The sequence below is a fragment of the Melozone crissalis genome, unplaced genomic scaffold (genome assembly GCF_028551555.1).
Source record: "Melozone crissalis strain CALT ecotype California unplaced genomic scaffold, PUWL_Pcris_2 ptg000034l_1, whole genome shotgun sequence".
NCBI lineage: Eukaryota > Metazoa > Chordata > Aves > Passeriformes > Passerellidae > Melozone > Melozone crissalis.
Window position 1 is genome coordinate 3135226 of NW_026535812.1, and position 17721 is coordinate 3152946.

The 17721-nt window shown below is 38.5% G+C and overlaps 1 protein-coding gene across 5 annotated transcripts in view; it reads right to left on the bottom strand.

Annotated features, from left to right (window-relative positions):
* Positions 1 to 263: 263 nt before the first annotated feature.
* The window catches only part of PER2 (period circadian regulator 2), a 48865-nt gene continuing 31407 nt past the window's right edge, over positions 264 to 17721 (bottom strand). For all 5 annotated transcript variants that reach the window (XM_054282377.1, XM_054282374.1, XM_054282378.1 and 2 more), the window contains exons 13-26: positions 15338 to 15444; positions 14552 to 14705; positions 14270 to 14378; positions 13637 to 13768; positions 12386 to 12482; positions 11714 to 11870; positions 11504 to 11631; positions 9845 to 10018; positions 9326 to 9586; positions 7742 to 8583; positions 6015 to 6201; positions 5312 to 5504; positions 3599 to 3749; positions 264 to 2733 (exon numbers count right to left, since the gene is read on the bottom strand). In XM_054282377.1, coding sequence (XP_054138352.1) covers positions 2584 to 2733; positions 3599 to 3749; positions 5312 to 5504; positions 6015 to 6201; positions 7742 to 8583; positions 9326 to 9586; positions 9845 to 10018; positions 11504 to 11631; positions 11714 to 11870; positions 12386 to 12482; positions 13637 to 13768; positions 14270 to 14378; positions 14552 to 14705; positions 15338 to 15444 — 2842 coding nt within the window. In that variant the 3' untranslated portion in view covers positions 264 to 2583. The remainder of the gene's footprint in view (positions 2734 to 3598; positions 3750 to 5311; positions 5505 to 6014; positions 6202 to 7741; positions 8584 to 9325; positions 9587 to 9844; positions 10019 to 11503; positions 11632 to 11713; positions 11871 to 12385; positions 12483 to 13636; positions 13769 to 14269; positions 14379 to 14551; positions 14706 to 15337; positions 15445 to 17721) is intronic.

Consider the following 17721-nt stretch of genomic DNA (forward strand, 5'->3'; position numbering starts at 1 on the left):
GATCTGAACACCACAGAGCCCAGCTGCACGTGCTCTTCCAGGACATTGGCACATGATCTCAGAACAACTCCTCAATATAAAGGGTCAATCTTCCATGTGACCACTAAACTCAGAAAAGGTGGCAGAAGTTTTACTCGAGGACAGGAAGGCAGAGCTAACACCACAGCAAGCCCTGCTGTCTGAAATACCATCACATACCATCAGTAAAGCACATATTCTGACTTCTTACTTGGAGCAGAAGCCTCAAGGAACAAAAAGGCAACTAAAAATATATCTGTTTTATTTACCAGTTTTCTAAAAAGCAAAGTCATAAAAATTAGTCACAAGTGGCAAAACCAAAATATATTGCACAGTGTACAGAAAACATTGTTGACATGTTGACAAAGTGTCATCACAAATAAATCATCTTACAACAGTTTGGAAAAATTACAGCTTCAGAATCTTATCTATAAATGGAGGCATGTAGATTTAAAGTTACAGGAAAATATTTTAATACCACCCTGTAAATGCAAACACTTTAAGGATGCAAGATTAAGTCCATAAGTAAGCACATCCACAAAATGCTCTAAATATACTTTTCTCTTCCTTTCACTAAGTTATGGTTACAAGATGGTCATTGAAAAAAATAATAAAAGAAATGAGGATAAATAAAAAAGACATGGGGAAAAAAGAAACCATGCTAAAGCAAAGAAGTTTAAAGTGGTAGAGAAGTCTTTGAAAATTATTTGTATAATGATGATGCACTCCTTTTATATAAAGCTTTCATTTTTCCCAAACCCTGGTCCATGTTTGTGTCTCCATGTAAAAATGAAATATATTTACTATGCTGGTATAGCTGCACTGTTCCATTGATGATTAAAACATTTAATACATTGGACGTGAACACCAACACTGGAAAATTTCTCATTCACTTTGTATTTACAAATATTTACGTTTGACTTTGCTGAGCTGTTAAAGACAGGCATCAGATCCTGCTGGGCAGTGCTTCACACTACATTTGAAATACTTACTCATTCTTTAAAATTGTGATGCTGCTTGTTTCACAAGCTGACACACTTTGCTACCTGCAGAACCTGTCTCCAGTGCAAATTTTCCAATTAATAACTAATTACTTGAAACAAATTATTTCTTATGCTAAGCCAATACCAGTCACTTTTGCATGTTTTTGGTGCCAGATGTAACTTCACATCCTCCCTGTATAGAAAGAGAAATATTTGTATAGAATGAAAATAACCTTACATTTCAGTGAACAGAAATGTTATCCTACTAAAAAAGGAAATGCTTCCCATGAAAAGTATTTTAAGACAAACATATTGAAGTTAATTGAATTAACTTTCGTCATTTTCCACCCCAAGACTTACAGCTGACATCTGGCAATACAGCAACTAAACTGCTTTAAAGGACTAAATCAGTCCTTTAACTAACCAACACATGAACAGTTTTCTCTCATGTTCTCTTCCCACATCCAACAGACATAAAGAGCACAGGAACATAAAGAACACACATTCAAGTCAATACAATCTCAGAGGCATTAAAATGAAATTTTCGACAGCAAAGGATTCCAGCCACGCTAAATTTGAGATTCTGGAAATCAAATAGAGTCGGTCAACACTATTCTCAAAATCACTTCTTTTTTATAAGAACTATCTTCAAATGACAAGACACATCTAATTCTCTCTTGCCACATACAAATTTGATGTTTGTTTAGCCACATTGGAAGAACTGATGGCCAACCTCCTGACAGAACAAGTCAGCAGTAAAGGTGAGAGTTACCCCAAGGTCTGTCTAACAGCCACTGGAGCATGGCCACCCATCCTCTGCGGTCTTAAGTTTTTAAAATCTTTAAGCATAAGGATTTCTTCAGTAAAAATTTCTCAGAAATTATGCTTCAAGGTAATAACAGTTCATAGTTTTGCAGTGTCCGTTTACATAAAAGGCTACAAAGTTGTCTGCAGTCCTCTGTACTTAGACATCAACATGAACTTTAATACCAGACCATCATAGAAAATCAGCTCAACATTCCTCTTAGACAAAAGAAGTTCCTACATTCAAAACTAGAGGAGACAAACAAAGAGGATGGGATCAACTGCTATGAGAAGGGCAAGTGTGAATTGATTTCCTTGAAGGTTATTTCTTCTACTATGCTGGACCACTTCAAATATTAAGAACAATGCTAAAGAGCCACTAAGCAGAACTGCTCAACAACTGATAATGCTGAACCATCACCAAAAGGAGATTTTTGAAGAACCGTATGTACGTGAGGAGATTTGCAGCACTTCTTAACCCACTCTACAAAAACAGTAGGCATCAATGAAAGTTTCTATAGTTTATAAAGAAATACTTGAGGCATGTAAGTGCAAAATGAGTCTTTTAAAGAAAAGCTATACCATCTTCAACAATGTCCTTACTGGGAAGAGATTGCCACCATTTAAAAAGAGATTCATTCACAAATGACTCTTCTAGAGCAAGAAAAACACATTTGCTTTTTTGAACTGCATTCATCCAGCTGGATAAAAAGATTAAAACCTCTGTGGATCCTTCACTGTCGTTTTGAAGCAATTTTCAAAACAACAGGCTCAAAGGCTATGTTTGTTCTTCACTGACTTGATTCAGGGAAACCAAGTTGTTGTCTCCACTATCTTCAATCATTTCATTAAGGTCCATTTCATGGATTTCTTCATCATATGACGTATAAAAATTGCTCTGTATATTGTCCTCACAAAAAATACATTCCTAAAAAGAAAAAAAGAAGAGAAGCACTCATAAGTAAAATTTAAAAAGCTTTTCCAAGCACCAGTCCACCTGCAACCCTTGATTCCAAGAGAACCTTTCCACCTGTGCTGCAGCCACCAGATGTATTTTACTCCACAACTTTTCCACACACCATGGTTTTATAAAGTGCAATAAATCAATGCAAGTGCTTGAGAACACAACAGGAAGCAGCTGTGCCACAAGGTGGGTGCTGCAGTGACATTAACACCTCAATTAGGATTCCACTGCAATTCCTTCACACTGACTTTTGAAACACTCATGTGCAAACAGAGCCTCTCTGTTTGGCAGCTTTTGTGCAAAAAAGGCCACAAATTATAGAAAGCTTAGGGAAAAGAAAATGCAATCAGGTATTTGTGTATGAATAAGCAAAATACACAGACAACAAATAAAATTGCATAGATGCTTTGTTCTGTTTTTTTTTTTTCCTTTCAAGCTATTAAACTACTTAGAGGAATCATAATCCTAATTGAGAAGTCTGACAGAAAAAAGGATCAGTATATTGCCATTCATTCTGCACATAGAGATTTTTATGTAGTGAAGTTTCTGCTGTGTTGCTAAAGCATTTCAAACACAGACATGGAAATTCAGAAAGAGGAAGGAAATTTCTTTACTGTATTCACCAGTACTTTAATTTCCTCCATTGGAAAGGAGATTTATGCTAAATTGAATCAAGCTAGAAACCACTGCATGGAAGTTTGAATTTCTTTTTTTTCCTATGCATAATTGACCAAGCTTTCATAGCAACAGGAAAGGAAGAGTCTAACATAGGCAACTAATAATTTAAGCACTATTATACATGCAAAAGTAATTAACCCACTAAACTTACAGAATTAGCAACAGTTTTTGGCAGTCCACCTTGCTGGATCCATGGATGAACTTCAATAAGCTCTCTTTTTTGTTCTTCTGTAAATTTTGGCTGTAGTTTCTGCATTTGCTTTAATTTCTGCTTATCTTCCTTTAAAACTGTTTCCAAATCCCTAAAATAAAACATATTTAGAAACTGAGCTTCATCAGTTTCTGGGCTTCATGCCTATGTGAGGTCAAATACTAACATTTTTAAAGACTATTTTTGTTCCAGAACGTTATGCTTAGAAACGTTATATGGGAAGAAAATGAAATGTGATTACTCCAGCTGCTCTCTGCATTTGCAGACATCTCTGCTGCCTCACTGTCTTTTCAAATCCCATCAGTGGGTGCAGTTTTCTTAGAGCAATTCAGGCAGCACCAGTGAAACCAGCACAGCTCCAGTTTCCCTCTGTGCTGCTGCAGGGCCAAGGCCCCTCCAGTGGGAGGAGAGCCCAGAGCAGACCCTCAATGCACAGGAGATAAAGCAGAAGGGGTAAGATGTGTTAAAGAAGGTTACCAAGAATGAATAAACTTTAGAAAGCAGCTCTGTTTCAGCAGCCAAAATTCCCTCACCCTCCAAATGCCCTACCTCCATTCAAACCTACAAAAACCCATCCCACAGCAAATTTACAAGCTGTATCCCTCTATAAAAGGCAACAATAGAAAGCAAGCTCCAAAAAACCCAAAATAATTTCTTTTCTTTACAGTATAGCTAAGAGCAGGTTGGATTCACACTTCACTTCTTGGGCACCACACTCTGACAATAAGCTTCACTCTTGTTACCAAAATTTCCTGCTCTTTGGCAGGCTTTGCTGCTTTTATGGGCTACTGGAATTCCCACCTGTGGCTGTCCACACTCCAGACTACAAAAACTGAGAAATGTCAAAGTATTTTTAAAACTAGGGAAAAAAACCCCACTAAAGTTCTTACAATGTATTCTTTACTTTCCCCATCATGCCTGTGCTTCTGTATTTTGAAAGCTTGTTTACCTGCCCTTTCAAAGGCTTGTCTTTACTGAAACTTCTCAGAACACCACTCACTGCTCCCAAGAAATATAAACAAGTAGGTTGAAAAAAATAATCCAGACTTGTCACCCCTTCTTCCCCTGTATCTGCTCTTTGCTACTGAAGTAGTGAGTTTTTTATTTTTTAAAATAAGTTTATTTTATGAGAGGCCTTGTGATTTTTCCCTTCTACTTCCTTGTCCTAATTTATGGAGCAGAATGAACACATGGAAGTTAACAACCCAGAAAAAAATTCACAAATCCAAGAGCAGCATTCCAGTGAATGTGGCACCTCAAGGACAAGAGCCAAGGACTGGAGATCTTCCAGCCAGACCATGCCCAGATCTCAGCACATTCACCAGGGGCTTCTGGGCAAGCAGGAACAAATCACTAACCATGGAACAGCTTCCAAAAAATACACACAGCTCATTTCAACTCAGGAAATCGACCTAAAAATACAGCTAAACCTAATTAAACTATTTCTCCTTCCTGAGAAGTTCTTGTGTTGTGTACAAAAGATATGTGTTCTTGTGTAGTGTACAAAAGGAGGCAAGAATTTTTCTTGGCACTGAGCTAAACATGAAAACCAGTTTATTTCTGCAGAGATAGAGATTCTTATACATCTTTCCTCCTGAACATTCTGCTGTCCCTGAACCCAGGATGTGTGAGGGGCTGTGCCAGTGGCATTACCTGGAGGGGATCTGGTAAGTCATCATCACTGTGTCATCTGTGTTGGCCATCAGCAGCCAGATGGGATCCTGGAGCACATACTTGATGAAGTGCTCACTTTCCTCCATTTCTGTCTTCATTTTGGTTTTATGGTGATTCTCTGAGGAGTCAATGCTGCCAAAGTATTTGCTGGTGTGACTAGTTTCACTGCTACCTGTAAACAGAGATTTAACATTTCATTATAAATTGTCCAATACATGGATTATCTGAATGTTTTTGACTGTAGAGAAGATTAAAGAGAACTAAATGTGTAAATACAACCACCATTCTAGTTATTTTTTTAAACAGAGGGTATTTCCACCCTTGAGTAACTGCATTAATCTTCTAAAAACTCAAATTCTTAAATAAAATCTCCAGTAATTTTCAACAGAATAATTAGCTCACTTTTAAATTGAAGTTTTAAATGAACATGAAGGAGTATGGTCTTTTTATTATTCCTTTATACCTACATAATATCTTAATGCCTGTTTTACACACATTTAGAAAAGGTTTTATTCTGTAAATCAAGCACAACAGAAGAACATTTGTACAATGCAGTAAGAAAGAAATCAAGAATAAACTATGCAACAGAAGTAAAGATAAAGCCTTTCACTTGCTGTTCACAGTGTTTGCAATACCTCAAACTGTTCAGCAATGCCAGGAGGGCTGGGGCTGCCTGAGTTACCTGTTCTGCTCCCTGACATGCCACAGCCATTGGACCCAGAGCCCAGGGACTCAGCAGCTGCAGACACACCACTCCCTGAGGAGGCTGAGCCAGTGCCTGAGCAGGCATCCTCCTGCAGCAAAATGTCAAGCAGGACACTGGACATGGAGAGCTCATCGCTGTTTTGAGCATCCATTGGAGATTCAGCCTAGTGATAAGGAGAAAATATGAAATTAAAAAACCCAAACACCAAAAATCGAAGCTATTTATTACTAAATATAATAGCTTTGTTACTTTAAATTAATAAATTCTCAGAAATTATGCTTCAAGGTAATAAAAAGTTCATAGTTTTGCAGTGTCCATTTAAATAAAAGGTTACAAACTTCACAGCACTTCTCTATACTTACACATCACCATGTATTTTAACCCAAGACCATATTACAAAATTAGCTCAACATTTCTCTTAGAAAAAAAAAAATCTTACATTCAAAACTATAAACCTATTAAAACTATAAAACTATTCAAAACTATAGAGGAGACAGAGAGGATGGGATCAACTGCTATGAGAAGGGCATATGAGACAGGCTTCATTTATTAATCCATTTATTACTAAATGTAATAGCTGTACTACTAATCACGTGAATGATTAGTAATAAATCCATTTCACTTCATATTCTAATGCTGACATGATTATTCAAAGACCAATAACATATGCCAAGGAATAATGAATGGTCTGACAGGCAGACAGGGGGTCCTTCAGTAAGACCAATGGAATTTCTCTTCAAAAAATTAATAATATAGTTTCATAAGAAAGTAAGAAATGTATTTCCTGTTCACTTACACTAATTTTTAACTGAATCAAAACTTGTCTGCAAATCAGTTTCAAGATTCAATATCAGCAATTAAGGCTGATAGAACTTAGCAAAACATGTAATAATGAAAAGAACTGACTTTACCCTGAACACATTCCTGAATAATGGAAGGAGGCAGCCAAATAAAATATAGGCTGCTGCTCCATCCCATCAACACTTATAATGATACTCCATGGTGCCTTTAGAAAGCACAAATAATAGTTTACATATTTCTACCATGGAAACCTTTACAGACATATCACTCCAGCTCAATTTGTTTGTTAGACTGATTTATCAAACTGAAACGAGCCACAAAATAAAAAAACCCTTGAAGTTACCAAATAGCTCAGCACAGTTTTAGTGCAACAAACAAAACAAAAATGAAGTCATGGTCTGCAAGAAATGATGAATTCTTCATTTACTTTGGTTGCTTGTTTATAAACACAGATGTGGTTTTAATTTAAATCAGCTTCTTTCAGACCACTTACAGATTGTTTTTTCCCATGCACACAAATTCACTAGCACATACATTTTTGCTAAAAATAAAGTGCTAGTTTATTTCAGCAGTTTTCAATGGGCTTATCCATATTCTTATTTTCTTCAATGAAATGGAACAAAACTCTTTCAGGGTATATTTCCAAGCTTCCTAGTGGAACTTTAGAAGAATGATGAGGCAGATTTAATTTTTAAAGGTTGAGGACATTTTAATGTTTGGACTTAACGTTTTGTTCGGTTTGCTCAAGTTTGAATTTACCAACTCCAATTGTGAATTTACAATTACAACTGTAATGCTCCAGACATTATATAACTTCTGTCTGCTGTTATCAAGTTGCCCTGGAAGGGAAAGGACTGGAAATGATGGATCAGAGGCAGGAGAAGGGTGTGACCCAGACTCACAGGTAAGGATTCCTTCCCGCTGCCGTTGTCTGCTGTGCTGATGTTGCCCATGGCTCCCTCCTCAGCCAGAGCTCCGTGTAACCCTGCTGCAGCCCCGCTCTCTGCAGTCTTTGTGGTTTCCTCCAGCTGCAGGAGGTTGAGGGGAGAGCTGCACCTGGACTGGAAGAGCGGGGGTGAAGCCTGGTCCTGGGGAGGCGGCGACTGCGGAGTGCAGGAACGGGAGAGGTCCTGGCGGGGCTCAGGAGCCCTCTCAGGCTCTGCCGGGGGGTTGTACTGGAATGGCTGTGCTGGGAAAAACGCCTGCTGTGGGAAGGGGCTGCCTGTGGCAAAGGGGGGCTGTGCTGGGAACACTGGCTGCGAGGAGAAGGTGGCATGGCCAGGGAAGTTGGGCTGGCCGGGGTAAAGCGTTTGAGGTAAGTTATTGTTCATCTCCGGGTACACGTAGTTGGGGAGCACCAGAGCCACCACAGGGGTCATGAAGGGTGCAGAGAACTGGGATGGCCCCACAGGACAAGTGTTTGCAGAGTCTGGCAAGTGATTGAAACCAGAGAGTGACGTTTCAGGAGCCGGTGGCACCGTCCCTGCTGCTGGGAAAACGGGAAGGGAATAGGCAGGCATGACGGTAGGGAAGGACACAGCTGAGTAGCTGGCCTGGGACGTCTCTGACGGTGACCAGGCTGTGGCATTTAACCCTTGCAGGGGGAAGCGGTGGGGGAATTTAGCCCCAGAAGTTGTGCTGTCTGAGGATTCCTGCGGTTTGATGCGCTTGGATTTCCTGTTCTTCCCGCTCTTCTTCCACGGCTGATCCGTTCCTGACGCGGCGTTTCTCTGTCCACGGCCACCTGCAAAAGGAAAAGGTGTAGGAAAGGTTATAAGAATGCAGCTATACAGGACCTTTTTAACTATTTAAATTAAAAAATTAAGATAAAAATCTGAAAAAAATGCTTAGCAGTGTCTGACTTCTGTTCCAAGCCAAGTCACTACCCAAATGAGAACAAAGATCATATCAAGCACTTCTGAAAATGCCATCCAGAGCTCCCAGGCCTAATAAACAAAACAATCTCACCACTACTGCTAGTCTCTGCCATTTCCATCCTGTGATCACAGTATTACCTTAAAGGCAACAATTATCAGATTGTCTCACCAATTACACAACAGTGGAATGGGGAAAACTGGAAAACAAAGGAGCTGAAAACAAAACAAAACCACAAATCTGAACAAAACACAGATGGCAAGACAGAAGGAAAAGAAAAGCAAGGGAATACAAGCACAGATACAGTAAAGCAAACATTCTAAAGAAGGTTTTTTTGTCCCTTGAGAGTAGATGCATGACAGTAATGGTATAGAGAACAGACAAAAATCAAAATATTAGTTACTAAAATGTCCATTGTGACACTAAAAGCAATATTACACTTTAATCTTTGAGCAAGATTTGTCAGAACATTTTTCTGCAGGTTTTGAAAATAGCATGCAACTGTCACTGTTCACACTGGCCCCACAAAACCACTAAAAACAGAAATGCTCTCCCAACAGGATTTATTTTCTATATAAATACAAGTTTTATGGTGAAAACTATTGCCATACCACGCTCAGCAGGCCGTCCTTTTGGCTTATCTTGTAAGTAGTAATTGCAGTGTGATTGAAAAATATTGAATCTCTTTATTTCTTTGAATTTGTTCAAGAAGCTCTGCTCCTCTTTCTGTGTATGCACTGCAAGCACTTCCTTTGTAAGTCCCAGTTTTTTAAATGGCTCCTTCTCTTGATTTATGTGGGCAGAGCTGGATGGAGGGGCAAGAAGTTGGCCATCTATGATTTCTGCTCCACTTGGACCATCTTCTATCATTTCTACAGGAACAGAAGGCAAAATACTCAAGATGAAGCAAAGAAAACCCTGTACATGCATTCTTAGGGTATTACAATTCTGTAATAATTTTGCTGCAAGTTTAAGATTACACATTCCATCCCTATTTATTCTATTTCCTAAGGCCACCTTGGCTGTAAGAAAATGTAAATCATGAGCAGACATCAGTTGTTCACATGTCTGAAATTTGAACTTGCTAGCACTTGTCATCTTGAAGAAAAAAATATTAGCAAAAATCCTACCTAATTCAGGTTGTGTTTTTTTGTCTCCAACATGAACAATGGTGCTGCTGTAGCTGCACTGACTGGTGAGGGACACAACACTTTCAGGCTTGCCAGGTAAAGCCAAAGATGTTAAGTGAGCACCAACCACTGGGGGACCACTTGATTTACCAGATGCCTTCAACACAGCAGGATCTGTTAAAAGAAATAAAGCTGCAGCTTACTGAACATAAACAAGAGCAAATTCAAGCTACATGCTGCTAGGGCTGCAAAGCAGTAAAGGCCAAAGTGTGCTTGACAAGACAAAAAAGTGAACTTTTTACTTGATACATTCCAGGAATACAATGACTGTGGAGCAACAAATGCAATCCTCTAAGCCCATATACAGCCAAACCAAACCTTTTCAATAAGGGATATTTCCCTCTTTTTCTGGTCTTCACTGTTCTTTCATGGCACAATTTTGGAAGACATTTTCTAGCCTCTCCCAGCCCAAGAGTAAGTTGGGCTCCCACAGGGTTGTACACTGATTTCTTTCATTAGCTGGTTACTGTAAGAGCTTTGTTTTGAGCATGCAGCTATTTAAAATTCTCTCCCCTGAAAGCTACACACAGTAATCCAGCAGAGGTCAGAGCAGTGCCTCACAAAACAGCATTAAAACATTCCTGCTCTCATAGGAATACTTCCATAACACATATTTAAGATCTAAAATTTGCCTTTTTCCTGACTGGTGACTTCATCTGTCCCAGTCATCAGTGCAGCAAAGAGCTGGTGACCCACATCATCTCCTGCCCACCAGAACCACAGAGACTCCAAATTACAGCATTTCAATCCCTGCTGGAGGACTCTTTCTTCCTGGTCTACTGATACCTTCTAATTTGATTCTAAAAGCTGCATTAGAACTTCTTTTTGAAGCTCATCAAATAGCCAAGATCATTCCCACAACCAATTTTTGAGAAACTCCACTGGACACTGTCCCTTCAGCCTCATATAATGACAAGGTAGAATGAGCCAATCTCTCATTTGCATGCAGTTCTTTACCAATCTCACAGTCCTTGGATTAACCAGTTACAAATCTTCACTCAGCTCCCCATCCAGACAAGGGACTATGTAAATACTGCATCTAAGGCCTAAAAAATGAACTGAATGTTTCTGTCTGCAGCAGACTTTTCAGACAGCTTGCCTCAGTAATCCCCAGCTTTTTGTCTTCAGGGATGAACACTGGGTTCTAACATCTTACAAAACACAGAACAGTCCAATGCTGCATTTTACCTTCTCTTGTTCCTTTTTTTCAAGCAGAAAACTAAGATGCATGTTTTTGTTGCAATTAATTAGCGGCTAGGTTCTTCAGCTGATTATTCTTACAAGCCCTAACTGTGAAATAAACTTCCTACATTTGATAATGATTCAAGTCCTGAACCTCAAAATCCTACTGTATTTTGCACAGTACAAATTAAGTTTATAGCATCTACAATTCAGGTATGCATATGATATGCATCAACTACTAAGTATTTTAATTGTAAGGAATATATTAATGCTAAAAGTTAAATCACCACCATCAAACCCTGAGAAAGAAGCTATGAGGTCATGCCTAAGATTCACTTGTCATTATTCTGCAAAGAAGTAGCATCCAACTGCCTGCCAGCACAACTCAGCTATGAGAAAGCTGTGATGTAGAGTTACCTCCCAAAGGCTGGATTGAATTATCAGCTGCTTTTGGTTCATGAACTCCAGAACTCAGTGATGCAACACTAGTTGAAGGCTCACATTTTCTTTTTGCTGTACCAGGCACATTACAACTCTCCAAGTACCTAAAATACAAAGATTTAGCAATATTAGACATTCCAGTCCTGTGTCCAGAGGTCAAGAGTAATTTACTCACAGGTTACTCACCTGATGACACTGTCCAAACAGCTGATCTGCTGATAGGAATACACAGGTTGTTCTTTCCAAGCCAACTCTTCAGTAGTCACATTTTTTGGAGCAACTGTTCCTGCAGTATCCTTTCCCCCTGCACCTTTCACCTGGCCACCAGTAGTATTCTGTTTTTCTGTGGAAAGAGATACTGCTATTATGCAATTAAGACATTAAATCCTTACAAACTCCCCTAAAAGCAACAGTAGTAAAGGTTTTTCATTTCTATATATTTAGCAGCTCACAAATTAACCACTGTAATGCACCAATAAATGAATATTATGTAAACATTTTCCTGTGCTTGGAGTTATAAAGATTAATTAGATTGCATATGGATCCAAAGGGAATAGACACTATGGCTGTAAGAAAATATATATAATTAGGGTGGAAACACACTCAGGATGAGGACAACTCCAGTGCCTACTTAAATGATTTCAAGACAACAGCTTTAGGCCATGCCTTAACTGTGTTACACCACTATTGATTCAATACAGCCAAACACAGGATTTTCCTGGGCACAGCAGAGACACAGAACAATAAAATCTGAATTGCTAAAATGCTGTCTTTATGCAATGAATAGAGCTCAACTAGAAAAAAGTCCTGCTGCCATATTATCCAAGGCACCAGCACAGGAGACTGCTCATGTCTTACCTGCCAAAGATTCTTTCTTGTAGTCCAGTTTTGCTTTACTGTCAGTGAAAATATGCTGTCCTTTATTCTTGACCTTACGGGCATATTGACAAACCTCCTGAAAGCAGTTTGGGAAGAACAGTTATTTCCAAATTTTGACATAAAACATCATGCACAGTGATTCCTCAGTAGACTGAATCTAACCTCAGTTAATCTCTATCTTGCAATTACTTTGATCACAAGAGAAATATGTGTATATACAATTTTATTGGGCAGCTGCAGAAATTTGGAGTTGGGAAGAGAAGAAATTTAAAGTATGTTTCCTGCAAACAATTACTCTGTGTTTCTTTTAATCTGTTTGAATAACTTGGATAGGAAAATATAAAATATCCATTACAAAGATGACTTCAGGAAAAAACCAAACCTATCACTTGATAAAAAACCTAGAAGTCAAACCAAGCACTGACAGGATGTTACAGAACTGAACTGTAACAGCCTCCACTGTCTGTGGAAATAGTGAAGGAATGCCAGGCATCTATTTCCCTGTTAAATAACAAATCCTGAGACTTCATCTGCTTACTCCACCAGTGTTTAAGAACTGAAAGCCAGGAAAGTGACCACCTTGCCAAGAGCAGGAGTGTGTAAAGTCTGATCACAGAAGCACAAATCAGATTTGGGAGAATTAGCCTACAAGCAATACAACTTATCAAGGAAAATTTTTGGCTTTCAGAATTAATCACAAAGTAAAGTTCTAAGCACAAACTAGAAAATGGTTTTATTCCATTCAATTTATTTCATTCTATATAAATGCTATATTTTTAAAACATTAAAAATGATCAGGGTTGAGCTATCCCTTAGTTCTGCAGGTATTACTGCATTTAATCTTCTTACTTTCATTTGAGAAAACAGTAATTACAGACTTTCCCCTCCCAAAAGAAACTGCTTTCACATATCTGGCTGGTTTTCCAAGAAACACAGCATATAACATGTAACAGACATTAGATTAAGTGAACACACTGTACAGGTTTAAATTCTCTATTAAACTGACTTTCATGTCTATCACTGTTCTTCAGTACCCTGAGGCTTCATTTACACCACAAATGCTTATTCCCTCAGAGAAAAGGGTTTTTCTGTATTAAACAAAAAAAGAAAGATGGCATTTTCTTTATCCTTTCTTGTATTTCTAATTTGAAAACATTATTCTGAAAGTTAAAAATCCCCACTTAGTTTGTTTTGTGCCACATACTTGAATGAGAAAAATCAAAAACCTACTGGTTTATCCTTATGAGTGTCTTCATTATTATTTCCTGTGCTGTCACTGGAGGATGCCACACTCATCAGGTGCTCATGTGAACCATTGCTACCCAGACTCCCATAGCCACTGGATCCACTGTTGTGTACAGGCTGTTAAAACAACATTTAAAAAATATATATATGTATGTATGTATTGTATACACACACCCACCTCAGGACACCAGTAATTCCATGTCAGGAAAAGCAATTTTATTTTATTTTATGCTGGGTTTTTTGTTGCTTGGGTTTTTGGGTTGTTTTTTTTTTTTTTTTTTTTTTTCTCCTGGGGTTTTCTGGGTTTTTTGTTTTGTTTTGGGGTGGGGTTTTTTTGGTGGGTTTTTTGTTTTTTGGGATTTTTTTTTGGTCTTCTTTTGTTTGTTTGTCTGGAGGACTCCATAACTACACGAAATTCTTAAGATATCAACTGGAGCTTTAACACACTTCACTAAGTCTTGTGTGGTAATGATGAGTGCAAGCAATTCCCAGGATTGCAGCCAACAATTCCAGTAGATAGGAGCAGCTACAGCCAATGCGACAGCAAGACAGAGAGGCTGTCCCAGCAGGATGTGAGCACAGGGAAGGGGCAGGGAAGGGGCAGAGCCCCTGCTGTACCTGCAGGAGGAGCCTGTAGATCTGCTCTGTGATCTCCTGAACACTGGGGTGCAGGATCCTGTCCTCTGTGTAGTTGGGAGCAGCAAAGACATCTTCATTTAAGGGACCCCTGCACAAACCAAACATATACCAGCTCACTGCAAATTCAAGTGTTTCACCCACAGAGACCATTTTCAATTTACCACCTCCATATCCTACACAGAATTTAATGCTTATTCTGTTCCCTCATCTCAAGGATCTCTACGTGGGAAGAGAAAACAAAAAAAAAATATCCTGACTTACGTCCTAACTTTGTGTCTGCCAATAATAAATGAAACTTTTCGACTCCAAGGGTTGATGAAACTGGACCAGCTGGTGTCCATGGTGATATAATCTCCATTCCTAGTGCAAAACCTGATGGGTGAATAGTCAAAAGGCTGCCCTCCATACTGAAGAACTGCAATGAAGGAATCAAACAGAAAATTCAGATTAATGTTTGCACAATTCCATGTAACAATTCAGGATTTTACAATGAACTGTACATTCAATGTACTTCCTCTTTATGGAGGAAAATGACACTTGAGGGAACAAATACTGGATATATTGATACATTTAGAAATTCTGAGCTACCAGAATAAGCAGATCTTCATAATTTACTGGACTATAGTCAAGAAAATCACCTTTAGAATACAACAAACTAAAGAAGGCTGAAGAAGTGGCTTTACAAACTCTTCTCCATGAAATAAGAAAGAGTAACATGTAAAATATGACAACTTCTATCACATCATTCTCATACTTTTCTTTATACTTTTTCATTCATTTCATACTTTTATGTATGAAATATTAATTTATAGTCCATTTGTTTACAATAGATATGTATGATTCTTAGAAAGTACAAAACTGAGTCATTTCTCATTTTCATGGATTTGCATTAAGAATCAAGTTGTGCAGTAAAAGATTCAGTATTTACTTCTGGAAAAAATCAAAGTCACAATTAAGTTTCTCCTACTGCTTCATGAGGTCTTTGTAGTCCACATAAATAAGTTAAAGAAAAAAAATTGTATTTCTACACAGTAAGAGTTTACATACTTTTTTTGTGAATTGCTAGCATTAAGGGTCTGTCATTTGGGTGAAGATGTACCAAGACTGGCGTTCCTATTAAATCCTGAGGTAGGTATCCCAACAGAGGTACTGCTCTGAAGAAAGAAAGACAAAGAAAACATAATAAAAATCAAGTAGAATAAATGTACATTTCATGTTTGAAATTTTTTCATTTTCAGCTTTCTTTGCTGCATTTCCTGTGAAGAGAATGAATAATTTTGAGTTTACATTTGTTGAAAAAGCAGTGTCAAGTTAACAACAGCCATACACTTAGGGCAAGGGAGGCTTTGGTTGTTCGTGGGGTGGTGGTTAGACCAAATCAAGGAGTCTGCTACAGCAGTTCTATCTTTTCTCTGCTGCCTAACTTTAGAGGATAAATACTTACCCCAATTTTAAAAGAGCATTAATGAAGTTTAATCTTGTAAAACTCTCATGAAGGTAAATAGTAGCCTAATCCCTTGGCTGGGAGCCATGGCTAAGGATCACAGGATTACCACAGCTGAACTAGCACCAGGGGAGCTGACCAGCACTCAAGACAACTTTCTCACAGGCAGGTGAAGAGTTCAGCTCAGAGGAGCTGCAAGGGAGCAGGCTTATTAACTACAGAATTCAAAGCAATGGTTCTGAATTCCTGCACGTTACCCATGACCACTTCTAGTGACGTGAAAAACTAATTTATGTGACAAAACAATTTTTATTGATCACTTCAAGCATTTGCATTAAGGATAAAGAGTGAAAGTTCACAAATACCACTCTGAGGGTTAACCACTGAAAATGTGCTTTGGAAAAAAAATGTACTAAGTCAACACTACTCAGTGATGTTTAAGTTGCCAAATGGCAGCAAGTCCTTTTGTAAGCACAAAATGCTGTACATCTTCCCCAAAGGCCCAGGGGCAGAAGATATGAGGTATCTGAACAGCTTTAATGAAGAACTCAGCCCCAGACAGGGGATCTGTGTCAGGCAGGAACTCCAAAGCATTATGCAGCAAATGCCTTCAACACTGCACTTCCAACAACCCCCTGGAATTACATCAGTTCCCCAAAACATCAAACATCCAGCCAAGAGGCTGAGAGGGGAAAGTGGAGAGCAACTAATGCCTTATTATCAAAGCAATTAGTTTAATAATCAGTCTTAAAAGCCTGTAGATGAACTAAAGCAACAGAGCAGAAACTGGCATGGAACTCAGAGCAAACCAGATCACTTTGACACATTGACATTTAGAAGTGCTGCCAAGTTCAAAGCACACGAGAAAAGTTGTGCTGCTAGAGGACTTTAAAATCACAGTCAACTCCAGACAACTTCAGCCAGGGCTTCATCAAATGACACCACAAGAAGGTTTTGTTCAGCACTGCTCCTGTTGGCCACCTGCTTTACGGCAGTCAGGGATCTAGAATGTGAGACTGAGCTGGCCTTGCCTGCTCTGATGAAAAGGAAGCTAAAAGATGATCCAGGACTTCCCACACTGCTGGAATGAGGAGTTACAAAAATGGAGTTAAATTTTCTTGATGGTGCCAGACAATAAAACTACAGGCAATGGTGCCAGACAATAAAACTACAGGCAATGGTCCCAGACTGGAGTCTGGAAAGCTGATGCTGCATGTTAGGAAAAGGTTTTTAACAGAGCAGTGCAATACAGGAGGTTTCCCATACAGATTGAGTCATCTCTGTCTCTAAAATTTTCAGGCATTATTGAGACAAGGCCACAGCTGACCTTAGCCAGACTGGGCTAGGTTTCATTTCAATCAAAAGGACAGAACCAAGACCTCCAGCAGTCCCTTCCAACCAGCCCTTCAGTGCTCATCTAATGCTGTATTTGAGAATGACATCTTGGTATCATTATGCTTCCTCATAATGAATAACTCATGAAAATTCAGAGGTTAAGTTAATAAATTAATTTTATGAATGCAAATACACGTGTGGCATAAGAATGGCTGATGAGGAGATGCTGCCAAGTTTAGTTTGTGTTTCATAGAATGACATTTAAATAAGAAGTCTCTTTATATTATTATTGTAAGTTACAAACAAAACTGCTTTAAATTAATTTACAAAGATCATTCCACTATGAACTTACACCCATTAAATGTGTGAAGTATCAAATATATTAAAGCAAATACATATAGGAATGATCAATTTAATTTCAAGAAAATATTTATTTTTACTTAACATACTCTGTGCAGAGATTGACCTGCAGAGTTCAGACAAATATGCATTCTTCCAACTCATCAACACGTACTGATTACAGAAATTAACTTTATGCAAGTCAAGCAATGGTTTCAGGGTTATGTTATGAACAACACTCAGTCAACAGCAGGTGCTCAGTTGCACATTTTCAAATATTAAGATTCTGCTTTCTTTAAGAATCTCTTGCTTT